The sequence below is a fragment of the Nesoenas mayeri genome (genome assembly GCF_963082525.1).
Source record: "Nesoenas mayeri genome assembly, chromosome: 1".
In the NCBI taxonomy this organism is placed as follows: Eukaryota; Metazoa; Chordata; class Aves; order Columbiformes; family Columbidae; genus Nesoenas; species Nesoenas mayeri.
Window position 1 is genome coordinate 9,712,314 of NC_137541.1, and position 18,562 is coordinate 9,730,875.

General features: G+C 37.4%; 1 protein-coding gene across 5 annotated transcripts in view; it reads left to right on the forward strand.

Annotated features, from left to right (window-relative positions):
- The window catches only part of SEMA3D (semaphorin 3D), a 140,373-nt gene that overhangs the window by 96,849 nt on the left and 24,962 nt on the right, over positions 1–18,562 (forward strand). For all 5 annotated transcript variants that reach the window (XM_080355964.1, XM_080355967.1, XM_080355963.1 and 2 more), the window contains exons 9-11: positions 6,377–6,491; positions 6,917–6,986; positions 8,344–8,488. In XM_080355964.1, coding sequence (XP_080212090.1) covers positions 6,377–6,491; positions 6,917–6,986; positions 8,344–8,488 — 330 coding nt within the window. The remainder of the gene's footprint in view (positions 1–6,376; positions 6,492–6,916; positions 6,987–8,343; positions 8,489–18,562) is intronic.

Consider the following 18,562-nt stretch of genomic DNA (forward strand, 5'->3'; position numbering starts at 1 on the left):
CATGGACATACACAGAACTCAATGTATGATTTAATCCACACCCTATGATCTTAGCCCGTGTAAAATATTATACTATTAATATTAATACTATTTAAACTCTCCAATTCCTTTTGCAATTAAGCCAGCCAGTACAGAGCAGTGACAGGTTCTGAGATCAGTAAATATACTGCACTAATGATGAAGACCCTTTAGTCTTAGTGCCTGACACAGTGGCTCTGTGTCAGGATGTGGAAAATAAGCAGGGATCCAGGATGGGTAATGTATTAGGTTCTGGACTGTAACAGGTGATGTTTTCAGAAAGGTGTTCAGAAATGACAAGTCCCAGGGAACAAAAAGCAGTCTGGGGTTTTGCACATCTGTATTCTAGACTATAAGCTTTCCGTTTCAAGTTGCGCTGGTATTGAGTTATTGAGAAAGATGTGAAAAATGATTGTAGAAGAATTCTCTGAAAACAGGTTTGCCCAGGGGAAGGCTTAATGTCCAATCCACACAAATCTAGAGGAACTTCTCATTATACTTTTGTAAGAGATAAAGGCCACACAGCCTTCACTCCAATGGTCTGAGGAGCACTGTAGAGATTACAGGCTGATGCATGACCCTGGAAATCAGGAGGGCTGAGTTTACCCCAGGCTTTCTTGTTGAGGTGATGTGCAACTCTGTGTGGTTCCTATCAGGGGTCTGAGTGTGTTTACTCCTTTAGTTCTGTTGTCAAATTATGTACAATGGCTACTGATGTTGTAGGGACCTTGCAAGGCACAGTTCATAGGCTTAAGAATTGCACCATTCTACCAGGCTAAACTTGATAAGGGACCTAGCTGTGAGTGACCATGCTGTACATGAGGCTAAGTTCCACTCAAATCTTCATCTTTGGATCAAGTAGTTCAAGCAGCAGAAGTATTACATGCTCACAATATCCACAGTGTCCACAGGGATTGCTGCCATTTTACATGAAGCAATATGCAATCCTATAATGAGAAGCTTTCCCCATGAAAGGTTTTGTAATCTCATAGAAACAGCAAAATTACTAAACAGAGTTACCACATTCACTGTCAGATGGGGATTGCTGACACAGAGGTGAACTGACTTTCTCAAGTTTACTCAAGGTATCCATAGCAGAGCAATCAAAGATCTAAAATCACATGTACCTCCTTTCTCTTGTTTGTATTGCAAGTGTATTTTTATTCTTTCCCAAGTTACAGCTCATGTGTTTCTTGATGGTTTTGGATCTGACCCATAGCCTGATTAAAACATGGGAGGAATCTTTCATTTGACATCAGTATGGTTTGGATAAAAGATTTTCAACTTGAATTCCTGAAAGAGTAACTCTTACTTTCCTGTGTTAGATCAGTACCTGAGAGAGATGGGTAGGGCCAGAACATGCAATGTAAAATGAATTAATTAAAAAAGAGCTATGAATTTGAACACAGAAGTCCAAAGAAAATTGTTGTTATGTTTGATAGAATTTTTTGGTTTTGTTTTGGTTTGTTGGTTTGTTTTCCCATAATGTTAACCTTAGTTTTGCTGCAGGAGATGCTGTTTGTTTCTGGTGGGTTTGTAACAACATAGCTAGGCTTCACACAAGAGAAGGGCTGCAGGGCCTTTTGCAGTTTTAGCACTTTTCCCTTATGTTCTCGTTATATTCAGGCCAGGAATTCACTTTGGATGGTCCTTCTGCACATCTTGCCACTGGCTGTCATTAATAACCTGCTTCTAGGAATTCCACTCATTGTCCTTTTGTCTTTTTTTTTTTTGTCTTTTTTTTTTTTTTTTTTTTATTTAAGAGGCAGTTGAGGATAATTACTGTCTTTAAAGTTTTATGAATCACAGTGTTTGACATCTTTGATGTTGATTGATTTTCAGAAAACTGCACTTTTTGTTCTAATGTTCAATTTGTCACTGTTACTTGCAAACAAATAAGAGATTTAAAACCAGAAAGATACAGATGTTCTTTAGATTGCCATCTGTTTTCCTACCTACTGGATTTCAAGACTAACATTTGTGCATTTTAATGAACCTACATTTATATAATATATAAGATGCAACAGAATAGAAAATAGATGCAACAAAGTGTTTAATAGCAGTTGATTTTAAATCACTTGTTCATAAAGCAATTTTTTTCCGATTTTTTTTTTTTTGTCGTGATAAACATCTTTAACTAGAGGATCTGAAAAATCTGTTGTTTTGCTCAGTTATACATAAATTGCAGATCAGAAAATTGAGATTTCTATGGATGTCTCCCAAGAAAAGCATATGATATAACTTCAATTTACTTCAAAAATTTTACATTGTGGCATTTAAACAGTATTCTCCCTAGATGTCAGAAAGCCATATGCTTATCTGTTTTCATTAAAGTTGTATATCAGATATTTGAATTCTTGATGTAATTCAGTATAAACCTGATTTGTCCCTTCAAGAAGTTATTTTTAGAACCAGCTCCTTGAAAAGTGTTGAAATGTTAAGATTTCAGTAGAATGAAAGTCTATTACATTTATTAAAATCATATTGGATTACTTCCTAATTTATCTACATAATGTCTGTCTTTAAATATTTGTGATATTTTTTGGTAATATTTCCTCAACAGGTGACAGATTGAACTGTTCATCTTCTAGCTGACAATTATCTAAATCTCTAATTCAGGCAAGCACAAGTAACTAAGGTTTCACAGGCACTTTTTCCTCTGTGAAAAGTAAGGTATTTCAGGCAGAAGTGTTGATATCTGTTACAGCTTGTGAGATTACCGAGCAGTAAGTGTTAATTAAACCTTTATTTATATTCAAAATGAAGTATGCACTACTAAGTGCCTTCCTCTGTACAACAATGAAGTTTATAGTAAACCCTGCTAATCCAGTGTGCTTAGAAGTGATATTTTGGGAGATAAGAGTTCAGATACTCATGGCTGCTCATCTGTTACAAGTAGATTAAGCCATATTTTTGGAATGAAAGTCTTGCTCACGCTGCCTTCCCCTTCTCTCAGCACTTAAATTGATCTTGTCTTTGTCTCATCTCCCTGAAATATTTAGCATTCTTTGTCTTCAGTACCAGTATCTCTTCTCCAAAATCATTTCAGTGCATCCAGACTGGTCTTTGTTTTAGTGAGTTTCTCTCTTCCATCCATTTTTTCCTATCTACTGACTACCCAGCTTGTACATCTTATATTCACATCATGCTCTACATCTAGCTCACAGCATTTGAGCATACCAGTGATTCATTACAAACTGATATAATTAAATCATCTTTTCCACAGAAGAAACTGTATTCTTTCTGTACCAGCCCAGTCTCAAATGAGATTGTGGGCCAATATCTCTTTTGTCCAACCTCTCAGATGCCAATAAACATGAACTGTGCTGATCCAAGGAATCTGCAACAGAGTCGTCAGATATGATGCAAAGCTAATGAGTTCATGCTAACATGTCTGAAGGAAAGGAGAATAATCACATGTTCTCCAGCACTTGGAACCTCAAGCCATGTCAAATACTGACTTAATATGCAACAAAAATAATGTCAGGAAGGAAGCAGTGCACTTTCTTTTTTTTTTTTTTTTTTTTAAAAAAAAAAAGAGGACATTTCCAGAGCATAATAAGACAACTATTACTTGAGAGTCCAGGAGCAAAGATATTCCTATACTCTTAATAGCTTTTGAACCTACTTGGCCTGAGTGGAGCAAATACTACCTGTAGACAAAATCTCCACGACCTCTCTCAATTCCTGCACTTTCTCAGTCAGTGATTCTTTGGCACATATTAGGAAAACAAAGACACTGCATTATTTGGAGATGACATAAAGAGTTGAAGAGTATTACATGAATGTTAATCAAACAATAGCAACAAACCCTAAAAAATACAAACAAAAACAATCTCCTAATAAAATGCATATTTGTAAATTTTTTTTCATTTACCCATGGCAATAGGAAGAAGCATGTTGGAGGTTATATCAGCATATTAGGTGTGCAACTGTCTAAATCAGTGAAAGATCTTTTCAGACTTTCAATTTCTGCACCATAAATTTTTCACTCTCTGGCTTCAGAAGGATTTGGTAGCTGACAGAGTGCTGGCTGGTCGTTGAATTCCCCTTGCTCCTTTACAAACTGCACAGTGTTATTGGCAACTTTCGGATATGTAAGGCACACCTAGTGAATGTCTGTTCTAATGTCTCTTAAATTCAAGTAGCATGTGTCTTGGCTTGAGAGTGAGGAAATATAGATACATCTTAAATCCAGGGGAATCTTATACTTCAAAGCATATAGCACTTGCTAAGACTGCTTCCTTTGAACACAGTATTTGGTTCACACCACTCTTTAGGAACTCAGTGGAACTACTGATATATTTAAAATAAGCATCTGTGAAAATGGTCTGTTGGATCACAGCTTAAGGGTAGTAAAACACAAGTGCGTATTTTCCCATCTCCTGCAAACGTGGAATGCCTGTGACGACAGGAGCAGAAGCTAGACAAGCATGATTTTCCCATTCCAGTCTCATCACATCTTGCTTCTCTCTGACTTTCTGATCCTGGCCAAGCAGTTGGAGACATCTCAGAGTCCTGCAATGCTGCACCGCATCCACTAGAAATCAAAGTGGAAGCCCTACAATGTGAGAATTGCTTAGCTAATCTGAGTTGCTAGAGGAAGCAAAAGCTTAAGGCTTCTTCCTTTTTAAGATTCTTTGTTGCGTCTTTGTAACTGTTTTGTTTTAATTACGCGGCAAAGTTTATCTTCCATGCCTTTGAACAGAACACACACATGCAGAGCTTCTTTTTCTTATTGGCTCCAGGCTGCTAATTTTGACACCTTTGTAATAAATCTGTTGGCTAGATGCAAAGCTTCAGGCTTGGCAGGACCTCAGGAAATAAAGGAAGGAGGTGGCAATTCTTGTAAGAACAGGAGTTCCAAAGGCGATAGATTAACAGGAATCATTTCCAACTGAGTTAACCCATTTAGAAGTAGCAAGTACATGAAAAGGGAAAATGTTTAGAGTGAGTTACCAGGGAAGTGTTACTCCTTGTGAAGTTCAGCATTTAAACCATCTTTCTGAATGTCTGTAATATTTATGATGCAGCTTTGGAGGGCCAAATAGAATCTATGGAAATACCTTGTAATTTCCACGACCCAGTGTTCTCTTCTGGCTGGTTCTATACCTTCAGAATCTCATAGTCAATTATTATATATATATATATATATATATACACACATAAACGTCATTTCTCCTAATGAATCTGGAGGGGATGAATACTCATGACCAAATTTGTAGTGCTTGAATTTACAACACAGATCACCTAAGCTTCAAAGTTTATAAATTAAAAGAAGGAGGCACCTTCATGGGGTAATTCAGAACCTATAGCTGTGTGACTGCTGTTGGTAATAAAAATTTCTCGTAAGTGTTTGAATTCTTGGTATCTGCTGGAATATCATTGTCCTTACAGTTTTTGACTATGAAAAAAATAGGGGCCTACATAACATTGTGGAACCTAAATAGATCTCTTATTTGGGGCCAAAGGGGACAGATAACTGTATTGATTAGACTTTTCTGGTACTCAAAGGAAGAACGTAAACTCCTAAGCAAACTTCCAGTTGCAGCATGTTAATATTTAAAACTTTCATCTAAGATCCACTTTCCCCACACCCTTCTATTGATCCAAGTCAATAAGTCATCTACCCAACAGAAGGGTAATTCAAATTTCAAATGACTCTTTATAGGATTTTTTCTTTCTCCAGTGTCTAAAGAAAATTCAGGCAAATATGCTCATATCTTGGAAACCCATAGTAAAATAAATGAAATAAAAATTCCTTTTGTGGAGACTGATATTTCCATAACAATTATTATTAAAATAATGTGACTGTTTTTCCCTGGAATGTGTATATCTATGTGTACTATGTACACAAAACAAACTGCACAGTATTTACATTACAAGAACTGCTGATGAATATGTTTGTTTGGTTTTTTTGGGGGTTTTTTTTAAGAGATCTATCCAACATATTCTATATTATCATCAGGTTTTTAAATAAATCTTGAAGAACACCTGATTGCAAAAAATAGCACCACAGGGAACAAGAAATCATGTGATATGTTCTCATAGCATCCCAGCTGTAGAACTGGTGAGAGAACTTTGCAAACAGATTTGAGTATAAGTAAGAAAACTGGATTGCCCATTGTCTGAACTTAGAAGTGACTACTGGAGCTACTTATAAAAAGGACATCCTACACTCTTTTTGGAAAAGAAAAAGAAAAAAAAAGAAAAAGAAAAAAAAGGGTTTTTAGTTGTTGTACTAAGATCAAACTGTGGAATCAGCCTGAAGAAGCACAGTCAATATTCTGTTACTATCAAATATCATATGATAAAGCTCTTCTTTTTTAAAGTCCTTTAATTTTTTTATTTTTATTAGAATGATATGGGAGGTCAAAGGAGCCTAATAAACAAGTGGACTACGTTTCTGAAAGCCAGGCTAGTATGTTCAATACCTGGTCCTGAAGGAGCAGATACACATTTTGATGAGCTACGTAAGTTGATTTATCTTTAATGTTCTATTTTAACATCAGTTTTACTTGGGCCTTTTTCATTTTTTTGTAGAAGCACTATGTCTTTCTCTGATTTTCCTTCTCAAATAGTCCTGGTAATACCTCTGACTTTTGTCAGAAGTCCCTGATTATAACTGGAACTAGTCTGATCAGAAAATATGGAGTTTTTTCCCCTCTCACTCCAAAAGCTGGAAAGTGAAAATCCAATCCTTTATAAAAAACAGACTATCTGCAAATGGACAAACTTCAGAATATTAGCACAAATTCACATGGCATAAATTAGAATTCAGACAAAAATAAAGCTTCAATATATATTTACAAATGTCCACATTATAAATTGTAAATGCAGAAGTATTCAGTGGTGTTTAATTAAAAATAAAAAACCAAAAACATTTTTCCCATTGCAGAAGATATATTCTTACTTTCTACAAGAGATGAGAGAAACCCACTGGTATATGGAGTCTTCACTACAACAAGGTATGTGTTAGAGTGACATTTGCCTCTGGAAACAAATTCTGAAGATGTTACTAAGGCCTTTTATTAAACCCTTCTATTACAAGATCCTGATTCACAAGAACAGTGAGAAACTGCTTGAGTAAGTCTTGTAATATTGGAGCTGTAGACACTAAGGGCAATATTTTCAAAAGTGGAAATGTGAATTGTGTTTCTAAACTTTGTGTGCCTGACTTTTGAGAATGATTATACAAAATAATGAAATTTTAACCATCGAAAAGCATGCTAGTTTATATTATTCTCATTGAGTTGAATTTACAAATTTCAATCATATTTTTTTAAGCAACCAATATTTCTTATTTAAGGCAAATCATCGTTGTGAAGCATTATTCCTGTAGGTGATAGTATCACATCAGCTATTTCTTAGGATCAAAACCCACTATGCTCTAAATAAATATTTTGGTGTTTACACAGACAGCAGTTGATGGAAGAATAACACATCTTTAGCTAGAGGCAATAGATAGATTAGTTAATGAACCCCTCAGCTGCAGTAGTGATGTGGTCTATATAGAATTGTCAGCAAGGAAATAAATAATTATTTGTTTTGTCTCCAGAACCTTTGAATAAATAATGTGTAAATAAATACATGTAAATAATATGGACTAGCTAAATGCTGAACAGTATGAGTACAATGAAGAATTGCCAAGGCACTCCTTAACTCAGAAGCAGCCACCACAGTGGCACTGTAGAATAAATAACCACTTTAAATATTAAAATTGAATGAAAAGTTGCACAATGAATCTAATGGCATATGAAATAACTAAAGTACATACCACTCAACAACCTGGAATGGTGTTCTCTGGGAAACTGAACTCTTTGGGGTTTATTTTAGAAAAATATGTTTTAAAAAAAAAAAAAAAGGTAGAAAAATGAATGTTTATTGCTACCTTTTTTATTGTCTGTCTAATGCAACCTGTAATTCTCAAGAGCATCACCTGTAATATCACTAACGTATGGACTTCCAGATATGAATACAATGTAAAGGAATGTACTTCATTTCCGTAAAATTCTAATCGAAATAGTTAATAAATGATATCTGGAAACTGTCAGCCATTAGAAAAAAACGACAGTCTATCAAGTGGTCCCAAAGGCTAGTTCCAGGTTTTAAAAAAGCAAAGGTTTACACTCTAATGCAGTAACATTAAATATCTGTAGTTATCAGACTTGTGCACATTGTCTGTTATTTAGCAACGCTTACATCAGCTCTCATTTGTAGGATTGATCCAAACCCTGTTATACTCTGTGAAATTAGTTAATTTGCTGGACAGCATGCACTTAAGAAGTGTTTACAATATCCATATTAACCCATCTTCTTTTTCAGCTCTGTCTTCAAGGGCTCTGCAGTTTGTGTGTACAGCATGGCAGATATCAGGGCTGTTTTCAATGGCCCTTATGCTCACAAAGAGAGTGTGGACCATCGGTGGGTACAATATGAAGGTCGCATCCCATATCCCAGACCTGGTACAGTAAGTGTCTCCATAATTATATACTTCTATTTTTACACAAAAGCAATCATACTTCACACCCCTCCCCAGATCAGTAATTTATATTTTCCACTCAGGATGTTTCAAATTATCCTCTCAACCCTTTGCCTTCTGTTGACAGCTCAGACTTCTACCTACCCTGTAGGTATATAAATATACATTTTTCCATGTCTCTGAGATAACATTTTGTCCAGACTGTCTATTTCCTGATTGTCTCTCGTATTGTGGTCTCCTACTGTACAGCTGTATTTCTGTCTGTTGAGATCACCTCTGAGGCATCAATACTTCATAAAAAGCCAAAGGCATTTCTTTATGAAGCATTAAGTTATGATGTTGTATTTATTTGAAGTTTTGTATTTCTATTATCTTTGTGTCTGTTAAAAACCTCTTCCTTGAGATACGGTCATTTATTCTATTATGATGTGTGTTTGTGGATGTGTTGTGTTTTCAAGAAAAATAAGGAGTTGCTGGAAATTTTATGTGATGAAAGATAAGTGCTAGGAAGAAAAGAGAAATTTAATATCTGGAAACACTTATAAATCCCAGTCTTTTAGGCTTCAGATTCAACAATCAGGACAAAACAAAGAAGAAAGTTTTGAAAGAGTTATTAAGAAATTCTTCCCCCATTTCTCTCTTGGTATTAAAAAGAAGAAGAAGAAAAAATCATGGACCTACATTACAGCTGAGGAAGAAAACAGTATTAAAAAAAAATCATCTACTTCAAAAAAGTCATCACAATTTTCAGCAATCCTTCATATGTAGAGTACAAAAGAACAATGATTTAAGAATAAGGCAGATATTATCAAGGATGGCTTTATACTATCTTGGTCAGATACCCAGTGAACCAGTATCAGGCAGCTGCATAAATCCAGCCCAGGACTGACCCACTGAGCTGAACTGCTGTTGGTACCTTGCCTAGAAGGCATCTGAATGTTTCCGCACTGTTTCTCTGACATCAGCACTGGTGTGACCTTTGATGCAAGCCACATTACCTACCTTATTTAGCTTTTATTTTCACCCATTTCCTTGTGTTTTCTTCATCATTCTTCCAATACACCCAGTTGCATGGCCTAGGTCCATGCTTTTTGCTGCACTCAGTGGTCCCAGGTTTCAGCAAGTCAGGCCGTGAGCTCTGATTCACTCCTCTCAACTGCAGGCAAATCACAGTTCTCTATAAAGATTAAGGCAGCTCCAGAGATTGATTTGGCCTTCCTAGGATCTGTACTGCTGGAGCAAATGAGCTCCTAATTTAGACAATTTAGGCACTGTAGGCTTAGGCATCTATCTCTCACACAGAATACATAATGCCCCCAGAAAAGAAGATTATTTTTTTTTGCAACTCCATTATGGGTTAAGAAGTGCAGATGAACTTATTTTTAAGTACAAAAATGGTGCCAGTGAGAACAATAGCTGGTCCCATGGCATCTAAAGAGATTAAAATAACTCCCTCAAAAAACTCTGAGTGCCCCATAAGGATGAACACTCTGCACAGATAGACGGGTCATAAGCTCATTGCATTTTTGAGTGTATTAGCCATCACATGGCTGAGTGGGGATTCGCAAGGAAGGAAATATGTCATGCTGAAGCATGTCAATGCTGATTTTTATCACTAATTTGAATATCCATGCTTGCAAGTATTTTAAAAGTTGAAAAGTTTAAAGATAAATGGATATTTTCCATAAGTCTCCCCTTAACTCTCCAACTGCTTCCTTTAAGCACCTGATAACAGCTGTGAGAAAACGGTCTCATAAAAATCCTTAGGACCTCCATACTCAGTGAATTTCTGTAGGAGTTTGTCTGACCAAGGACTGAGAAGGGAAGTGGATTTTACTGAAGAAAGCTCTCAGAAGAAAGCTATCTGTATTATTTGCTATGTGGATAAGGTAAATGTATTGCTGCACCTTTTGTCTTGGTAAGGTGGACTGCGACATATTTTGGGCTCAATAGTTTTATATAGGGTTCCCAAATAAGTAGATTCATGGTCTCATAATGGGCTGTGCCTCTGGATATGAACAGATTTAGGCTGGGATCTGAAAAAGCAGCACAGTGCTCAAAGGCAAGAAAAAGAAGCAGCATGCTACACCTCTGCAGAACACTGTAATATGAATGCTGAAATACACTTCCTTAAAGATTAATTTCATAATTTCTTGCCAGCTACAAGGTGGTTCAGGAATGCTCAGTACAAAGCCAAAGAGGGATAATCTATCCTTTTTTAAGTTACTAGAACATTTTTTAAATTTAAGCTCTACCTAAGTGTTGCCTACAATTATCATAGCCAGCACTGCCTGGTTTTATATTTCTCATATTTTAAGTTACTAGCAAAGTCTAAAAATGGCAATACTAGGAAATGTGTTTCTTTTGATGTTTGGCTTTGACAGAAGCATTAACTTCCTTCCAGCATTTATACAGAAGCAGGAGACTGCTTACCCTAATTTAACTTTCTGCTCAGCTGCCTTTATCTCCTAAGTAAATAAAGCTGTTTCACTATAGAGGCTGTGAGTTCTTTGATATTGAAATTTTGACAAAATGCTTCCTGTGGCAATTTGTGTCGGAGATAAACTCCCGACATGACCATGATATCATGCATTCGCAATGCTGAGCAGTGTGCAGGCAGCAGGAGCCCCTGCCCAAGGTCCCAATGCTGCTGCAGGGTCCGCCTGCCCTCTGCTGTCGTGGGGAGACCGCTGAACAGCGGCACTGGGCATCACCAGCACGCTGCACACCATTGATGCTGCAAACCGTACAGCTCTTTTATTCTAACTTCTCCCAGCGGTATTAAAGAGTAAGTGGAAATAATGGGAATTAAAGAGAGGCAAGGCTTCAAATCCATTTCAATATTGAAGCTGTGGAAAAAAAAAACAAAAAACAAAAAACAAACAAAAAAAAACCAACAAACAAACACCCTGCAGCTTTGAAAACTGACAGAGCTTGTGCTTTGTCTTCTTTAGCTCTTTAAAAATTGGACTTGCATATCTGCAGCTGTCCCCAAATAACAAATTCAGTTTTCTTCTAGTGTCTTAGGGTTTCACTGAGGAAATTATCCATTGATAAAGAAATCATCAAGGGCTTTCTTTAAAGAGTGTTCTGTATTCTGAAACAGTGTTTTCATAATGCCCTCCCAGTAATCACAGAAGGAATTTGAACAAGATTTTCAGTGAATTAGGAGAAAAAAGAAAATCTAGCCTATTTATTTAGCTGTAACAATTGCAGTATCAGAGCAACTCACAGTGCCCATTTGGAAATTCTGACGACATACAAAGGAGTTATCCTCATTTCATTGACGATGAGTAAACGCAACTGAGATCAGATTTTCAGAGAAATGTCAGTGTTTAAAGACGCAAACTAACAGGCTGATCTACTACACAATACAGGACAGTAACTGCTACCCAAGGCAACAACAAATATTTTTGATATATCTGGATATTTTAGTAACTGATCTGCCAAAGGTTCCAAACAAAGCTCTGCATCAGTAAAGTAAGATTCTTGCAGTTTAAGTCACTTTTTTGTTCCAAGAAGAAACAACTCAGCATATTACTTTTGTCCATTTGAAAAATGTCTCACCTCTTTTCAATTAAATCTGAATAAGGCCTTGAGCTTCTGATTTTTTTTTTAATTTGTTTTTAAAACAAATTCCTTTACAAGCCCTCAGATTCTACTGTGATGTTTTCCGTCTTTTTCTCTATATATTGTTTTTTCTTCCTTTCTTCAATGAAACCCCTTCCTTTATTTCTTCCGCTCATCAAGTGCACAGGCTGCTCAAGATGTCATGTCCATCCCATTGGGACTTGGCTGAGCCACAGAGAAATAGTGTCTGCCAAAAAACCTCCCCCTGTACTCCTGTCTGGTTAGCTTTGCTGCTTTAATAAATGTGTTCATAAAACATTGAGGTTGCACAGGTTTCCCTTGTTATATTCAAACTTATCTTCCTCTTCCACCTGATCTTTTATGGAACAGACTACATTCTTTGCTTCTCCAATTCCTCTGTCCTTTGATCTCACCACTGTAAAAGGGGCTGCTTAATTAAGTGAAATGTTTCACATTATGTGTTTATTTTCCTGAGAAAGCCTCCTCCACCTCCTCTTACTTACCAACCTGTTTTCTGCAACATGAATCACCCCTTAGTTCATAGCAGCCTTTCGAAACCCAGTCACCTTTCCTGCTGGCAGAGGTCATCAGGGAATTGCAAAGTGCCACCTGCAAAGTCAAATTCACTCACCTAGATGGTCTCAGCCCAGTTAGTCTCAAATTAGTGTTCTCTTGTTTCAGTCTTTTTTATCAAAACCACAAGTGTTTTAAATGGAAAAATAATACAAAATACTTGAGACAAACACTGGAACAATGTAGAATGGATCTCGCACATCTAGTGGGATGCCAACCCTATCTTAAAAAATATAAAAATAGGGACTTCAATTTATTTGTAGGGACTTTGTTTTGTCTCTACTTTTTGTAGTGGGGACAGAGTGAGGTTGATTCCATTTAAAATTTGCACTGTTTGCCTCCTGCAGAACTTGACTCGTTCCCGTCTCCACTATCCTCTTCCAGGCTTGTTCTGAATAGCTCCAAGGTTAGCATGGAAGTCTTCCTTCTGAGTGTCCAGTCCTTCTGGCACAACCAGTTCAGGCTGTAGAGAAACAATAAGGCTTTTTGCAGGCATATCCATATGCAAAATGCATTGTGCAGCTCTAAACAGACTCTTTAGGCCATACAGGAACCCAGTTTTCGTCTTCAGAATAGCGCATGGTTGAATCTCCAATGACACATAAGTGCCTAAGCCCTTAGAGCCATGTCTTAGCTGTCATCTAATCCACAGAATATTGTAAACCTATAGGTAGCCCGTTTTCTAAAGTACTTCTGGGCATCCTGGAAGCTCATACCAGTCCTTGGTGTCACATTTTAACCCCTCAGGACTCAGACTTTGCATTTTTCTGTAAACTTATACAAATAAAGTTCAATTTGTTGGGAGTAGGGTCCTCATTTAACACAAGAGTGACCAATTGAAGTTAATTCTTCTGTTTCTCTGATTTTTCTTGAAAGATCAGTGATAAGGGAAGTTATTTAGAGCTTGGAATAATTTACATTATGTTGTAGGAGAATGCCATATCTCCTTGTTAGTTTAAATATTTGTTCACTGAGAGGTTCGGAGAAAAGGACCATGTGATTAATTTACTCCCTCTAAGGCCAGCACTTAATATAGGGAGCTTTTAAGAGGAGATTTTCTTCCAGGTTAACATCTGAGCAACATTCCTACTACTTTTGGCTAGGCTGAGAGGTAATTATCCCACGAAAAGTGAAACACCTTCAACAGGAAAGAGCTCCCAGATGGCTCTGGTCCACATGCCTGGGACAGAGGGACCTCTACCCCAGGAAGGAAGCCCAGATTAAGACAGCTGATTCCCCAATATGGGAGAGATTTAAGAAATATTTCTTTCCTTTATGTTTCATGCTGTTTACTTCAGATCACAGAATCACAGTATGATTAGGGTTGGAAGGGACCTCTGGAGATCATCTAGTCCAACCCACCTGCTAAAGGAGGTTCACCAGAGCAGATCACACAGGAACATGTTCAGGTGGGTTTTGAATATCTCCAGAGAAGATGACTCCACAACCTCCCTGGTCAGCCTGTTCCAGGCCTCTGGCACTGCTCAGATGCTCCCAAGACAGTGACTTGCTGGTGTGGTACTTAGTTCTCCTTGTGAAATATATACAAATTCCAAGCCTAGATATTTCAAAATCCACCAAGCAGATGTCTACTGCACTCAATATTATCAGGTCCCTGTTGTAGCCTATGGGTATTTGAATATAATTGTTAAATGGGTCTAAGGCTTAATGTGACAAGTCACTTTTAAACTGTGATTTTTAACACACTTGAAATAGAAACCCTTTTGAAGCTCACACAGAACAGCCTTCTGTTTCAAAATTATCAGTAGACAACAATGCTGCTGAACTAAAGATGCATTGTTAAATGAAAAGGGTATTTTTTTACATACCTTATAGGTAGGGTCCCAAATAATTGTCACAATTTTAATAGGTGTTAGATCCAACAGCTGTTACTGACTCCACTGAAAGGTGTGGAGCACTATATACATTTTGGCATATTGGAGGTTAATTTAGGAGCCTAATTCTGGTGCCAGCTTTTGAAAATCTTGGCCAGATTTCTCACATAATGTTAACACAGTCACGCTGTATATCTTGGTATTGTGTGAGATCTACACATCCAGCACTCTGTTAAGCTGCAAATTTAATAAAACAAGTGAAAATATGAGAAAAGCTTACATGTGTGCAGTGTTGCTAAGTTAGTGTGCATTCGCTTTTATTTGACAAAGATTAGCCTTAATTTACCACCTCCTGGCTATATTTTGATACAAATACAAGGTGAGAGAATGAAAAGGCATCTTTGCAGATATTCTGGGATTAGGATTTAGGCCAGGGTGATTATTGTCAAATCCAGCTGACACAGAAGGCACTGGAAAAACTGTAACTATTGGAGTAATCCAAGCCACTTCTATGACATATGATATAAATGCAAATCTCTTATTGTCTCCAGTGTGAGATGTCACATATCTGAGACAGCATCTGGTGCTGATGATGTGAATAAATGTCTCTTGTGAACTGGGCAGAGAATACCGTTATCATTATCACAAGACATGGAACAGGATGTGAACTCACATTTTCAGAGGTGAAAGGCTGCTTCACTCACGCACTTGGCCATGAAGCCTTTATCATCAGACATCCTATTGATTGCTATGAAAGGAAGCACAAGCCTACAGGAATTGTTCTGCAGCTATGGGTGGACACAGCTTTAAACAGCTGCCTGAGGACTTTGCCAAAGGGTGGCCAAAATGAATTTTTCATTACCATGTTCCATCCATCATGCCACAGTGAGTGAAGCCTCTGGAAGTAGCTCCCTTGGCCAAGCATAACAGGGTCACACCTGCTCAGCTGTTCTTGGTGGTCGTGCTGTCTTAGGATGGGATCCAAAGCTCACTGTTGACTCAAACAGATCTTTGGATCAGACCTTTAGTCCTTGTTTCTACTAAATTAGCTGCACAAGCTGGCAGAGATTTCCCTATATCATGCATGGTAAGGTTTGGGCCTTTGGGATTACTGTAATAACTTTATAGTTCCATATCAGTAGATACTTTATCCTAGCATTTTCCAGTAAGTGATGTCATGTCTCTCATCTTCCTCTGTTGATGCATTTTTGGCATACATCTAGGACATCTTTAAGATCTGTGGGGTTACTCCAATTTTTCACATAGAAATAAACTTCTAGTATTGAGTAGTGAATAGGGGAGTAATCATTGAATCATTGAATTTCCAGAAGATGTGGACTGTACTCAGAGTAGTGGGTGAGAACATGAACCACAGAAAATGCACATATATGGAAAAATCTACATCTAGTACTCTGTGAAGGGGAAGAGAGTTATTACATGGTTGGAGGAAGTGAAGAAATAAATTTATTTCTCATTATGTATAGAATAAATTGATGCAAGATTTTGATCGAAAGACAACTAAAGCACATGTGTTTTTATCTATCGATTCTAACAAACAGCCCCTGCAAAGACAAGCATGCTTTTGAAATCAGTAGAGTTTTTGAGGTCTGATTCTGGTGTAAGTGACAAAGGCTCAGGCCTTGGTTGTTCTAAAGTTAAGGGGAAACTATAATTCCTGAAGGACTGCTCGTGTAGCAAGTGTGCATGTGATTCAGTTTCTGTGTATTTATTGTGCTGTATGAATAATTTCTCCTGTATTATGATTCATTTTATCTTTTGACCACAAAGTCTAAAATCTAAATTGTCTTATTTTTTTTCCTTTTTTTTAATCACACTTTTCTGTAGTCTCTTTTTCTATATAATACAAAAGCATGTATTCCTTTGTGAAATTATTTAACTGATATTGTTCTCTTAAAAAACCAAGATGACTACAGCCCACCTCGATGGTGCAACCTTGTAAAGACTTCAATTTTTGAAAACATAGCAGAAAATAGAATGTCAAAGATCATACTCAGCAAGACAGAGGGTCAAGCTCTTACAGAAATGCTACCATAAACCCCCTAGGGATAACTCCCTGCAATACATCATGTTTCCTATTAAACGTTTTTTAACTTCTTTTTTTTACTTTCAGTAGGACTTTCATTTTTTATTCTTTTTTTTTTTCTTTTTTTTTTGATTAAACTGTATTTTCAAGGGATGTCCTTGAGCAGTTATCACAAGACAATAATACAAATCCACCTTAGCTTTCTTGTCAGTTCTTTCACAGCTGTATGCTAAATTGTATACTGGAATAAAATGACTGAATATGCCATGGAATATATCTTAGCTCAAACTGGCACAGGTTTACTGTCCATGGAGAAATTTTCAAAATCTTTTAAGTGATTCAGAAGCCTAAGACCTATTTTCAGTAAACAATTCCAGAGTGTTTATGAAGATAAGGATGCACAGGCTTAACTCTTATGTATTGAAACTATGCTAAGCAAGTGGGCACAAATAAAAATCGGTCCAAGCAAGGACTAGAAATAAGTTCCAGTCTCTTAAATCACTAGGCTACATCTCTGTTAAACAAAACCAGTGGTCAGATTCAAGTGCAGACCCACAGTCACTGTACTGTTTTATGCTAGTACAGGCTTTGCCATAGTTTATGCCTGCTTCATCTGGCACCCTCCCAGTCAATGCTATGACAGTGTTTGGGGTCTAAGGTAGACCAGGAACTGCCCCCAACAGGCATTTTCAATGTGGCCATAGGAGTGGATGTAGAATATCAGCTAATTGGTGCTTCACTAACCTGTTCTATTTCCCAGCATATGGATAGTCTCTGATACTTTAAGAATGTTATCCTCAGTCAGAATTTTTTGCTTAACTAGTTGCTATTGTCTTTGCATTTAGGGTATTTATACAGGTGCATGTTCATATAGAACTGTATGTGATTAAAATGATACTGCATTGTATTAGATGCATTTACTGCATGAAGAATTCATCCTTAGGCATGGGTACATAATACCTGTACCGACTGGGTGGAGGATACATCCCCTTTTTAGCTGTGTGCATCTCTCAGCCCAGGCAGAGAAAAGGTAGTGGAAATCCAAGGGAGAAAAGAGTTGAGGCTGGTCTTGACCTGTGGGAATGTATTCACTGCTAGTGGATGGAGCTGTCAACCATGAGAAGGGAGTTTAGGAGCAATGGAGGAGGGACATTCTCAACCCTTGAGTGCTGTGTGTGTTCTTCCTAAGTCAAATGTTTTAAAAAACTTTACATAGTGAAGCAAATCCTAACCACAAGCCCTTAACTAGCACCATAGATTGAATGTGTGTCAAAGCAGAGATTTGGGAACATGAGCTAAAGTGTTCTCTATCTAAATTAGCCATGAAGCAGGATTGCAGAGCAACTTCACCACAAAACTTTCTCCTGGCAGACTACAAAGGCACTATTTATTCATATTTCTTTCTTCATAGACTGTGTTATGGCTCCACCTGGCAGGGAACACAGGGATTACTTGGATAAAAACTTGAAAAAGAAGCAATTAACAGTTTGTATGTAAAAGGATGTCACCAGCTGGAATAGTGTTTCCAGTTAGTTGTCTTATTATCCAGGATTTGTAGCGCACTCATAACACATCTAGATGCCTTCCCATTCAAAAGAAGCTTTCTTGGATAAAGATTAGATACTAAGCGTAAAGGGATGGAAGATACAAATAGCTAGGAAAAGGAAAACTGAGAAGGGTGAGCGTGAGAGATGATGGGTCATCAACATGCCTGACCTTGCAGGTAGGTTTGTGGGTGGTCTTCAAGCAAGACATGTGAGAGACAGCTTATTTTGTGTGAACGAAAAAAAACCAGCTGAATTGATTAGTTTGTCAGTCTAACAGAGGTGGGAACCAACCCCAGCAGTAAATTACCAATACTGGGGAAGTGTCTGAGGGAGTGATCACTGTAGCAGAGCTCTGGACCGGAACAGGATGAGACTGTGCTGTTCAAAGCCAGAGAAAAGGATGCTGCAGCAGCCGAACTGTGGGCCTGGGCAAGAGTTTCAGCCATGTGGATGAATAAAGAAAGTAACTTCT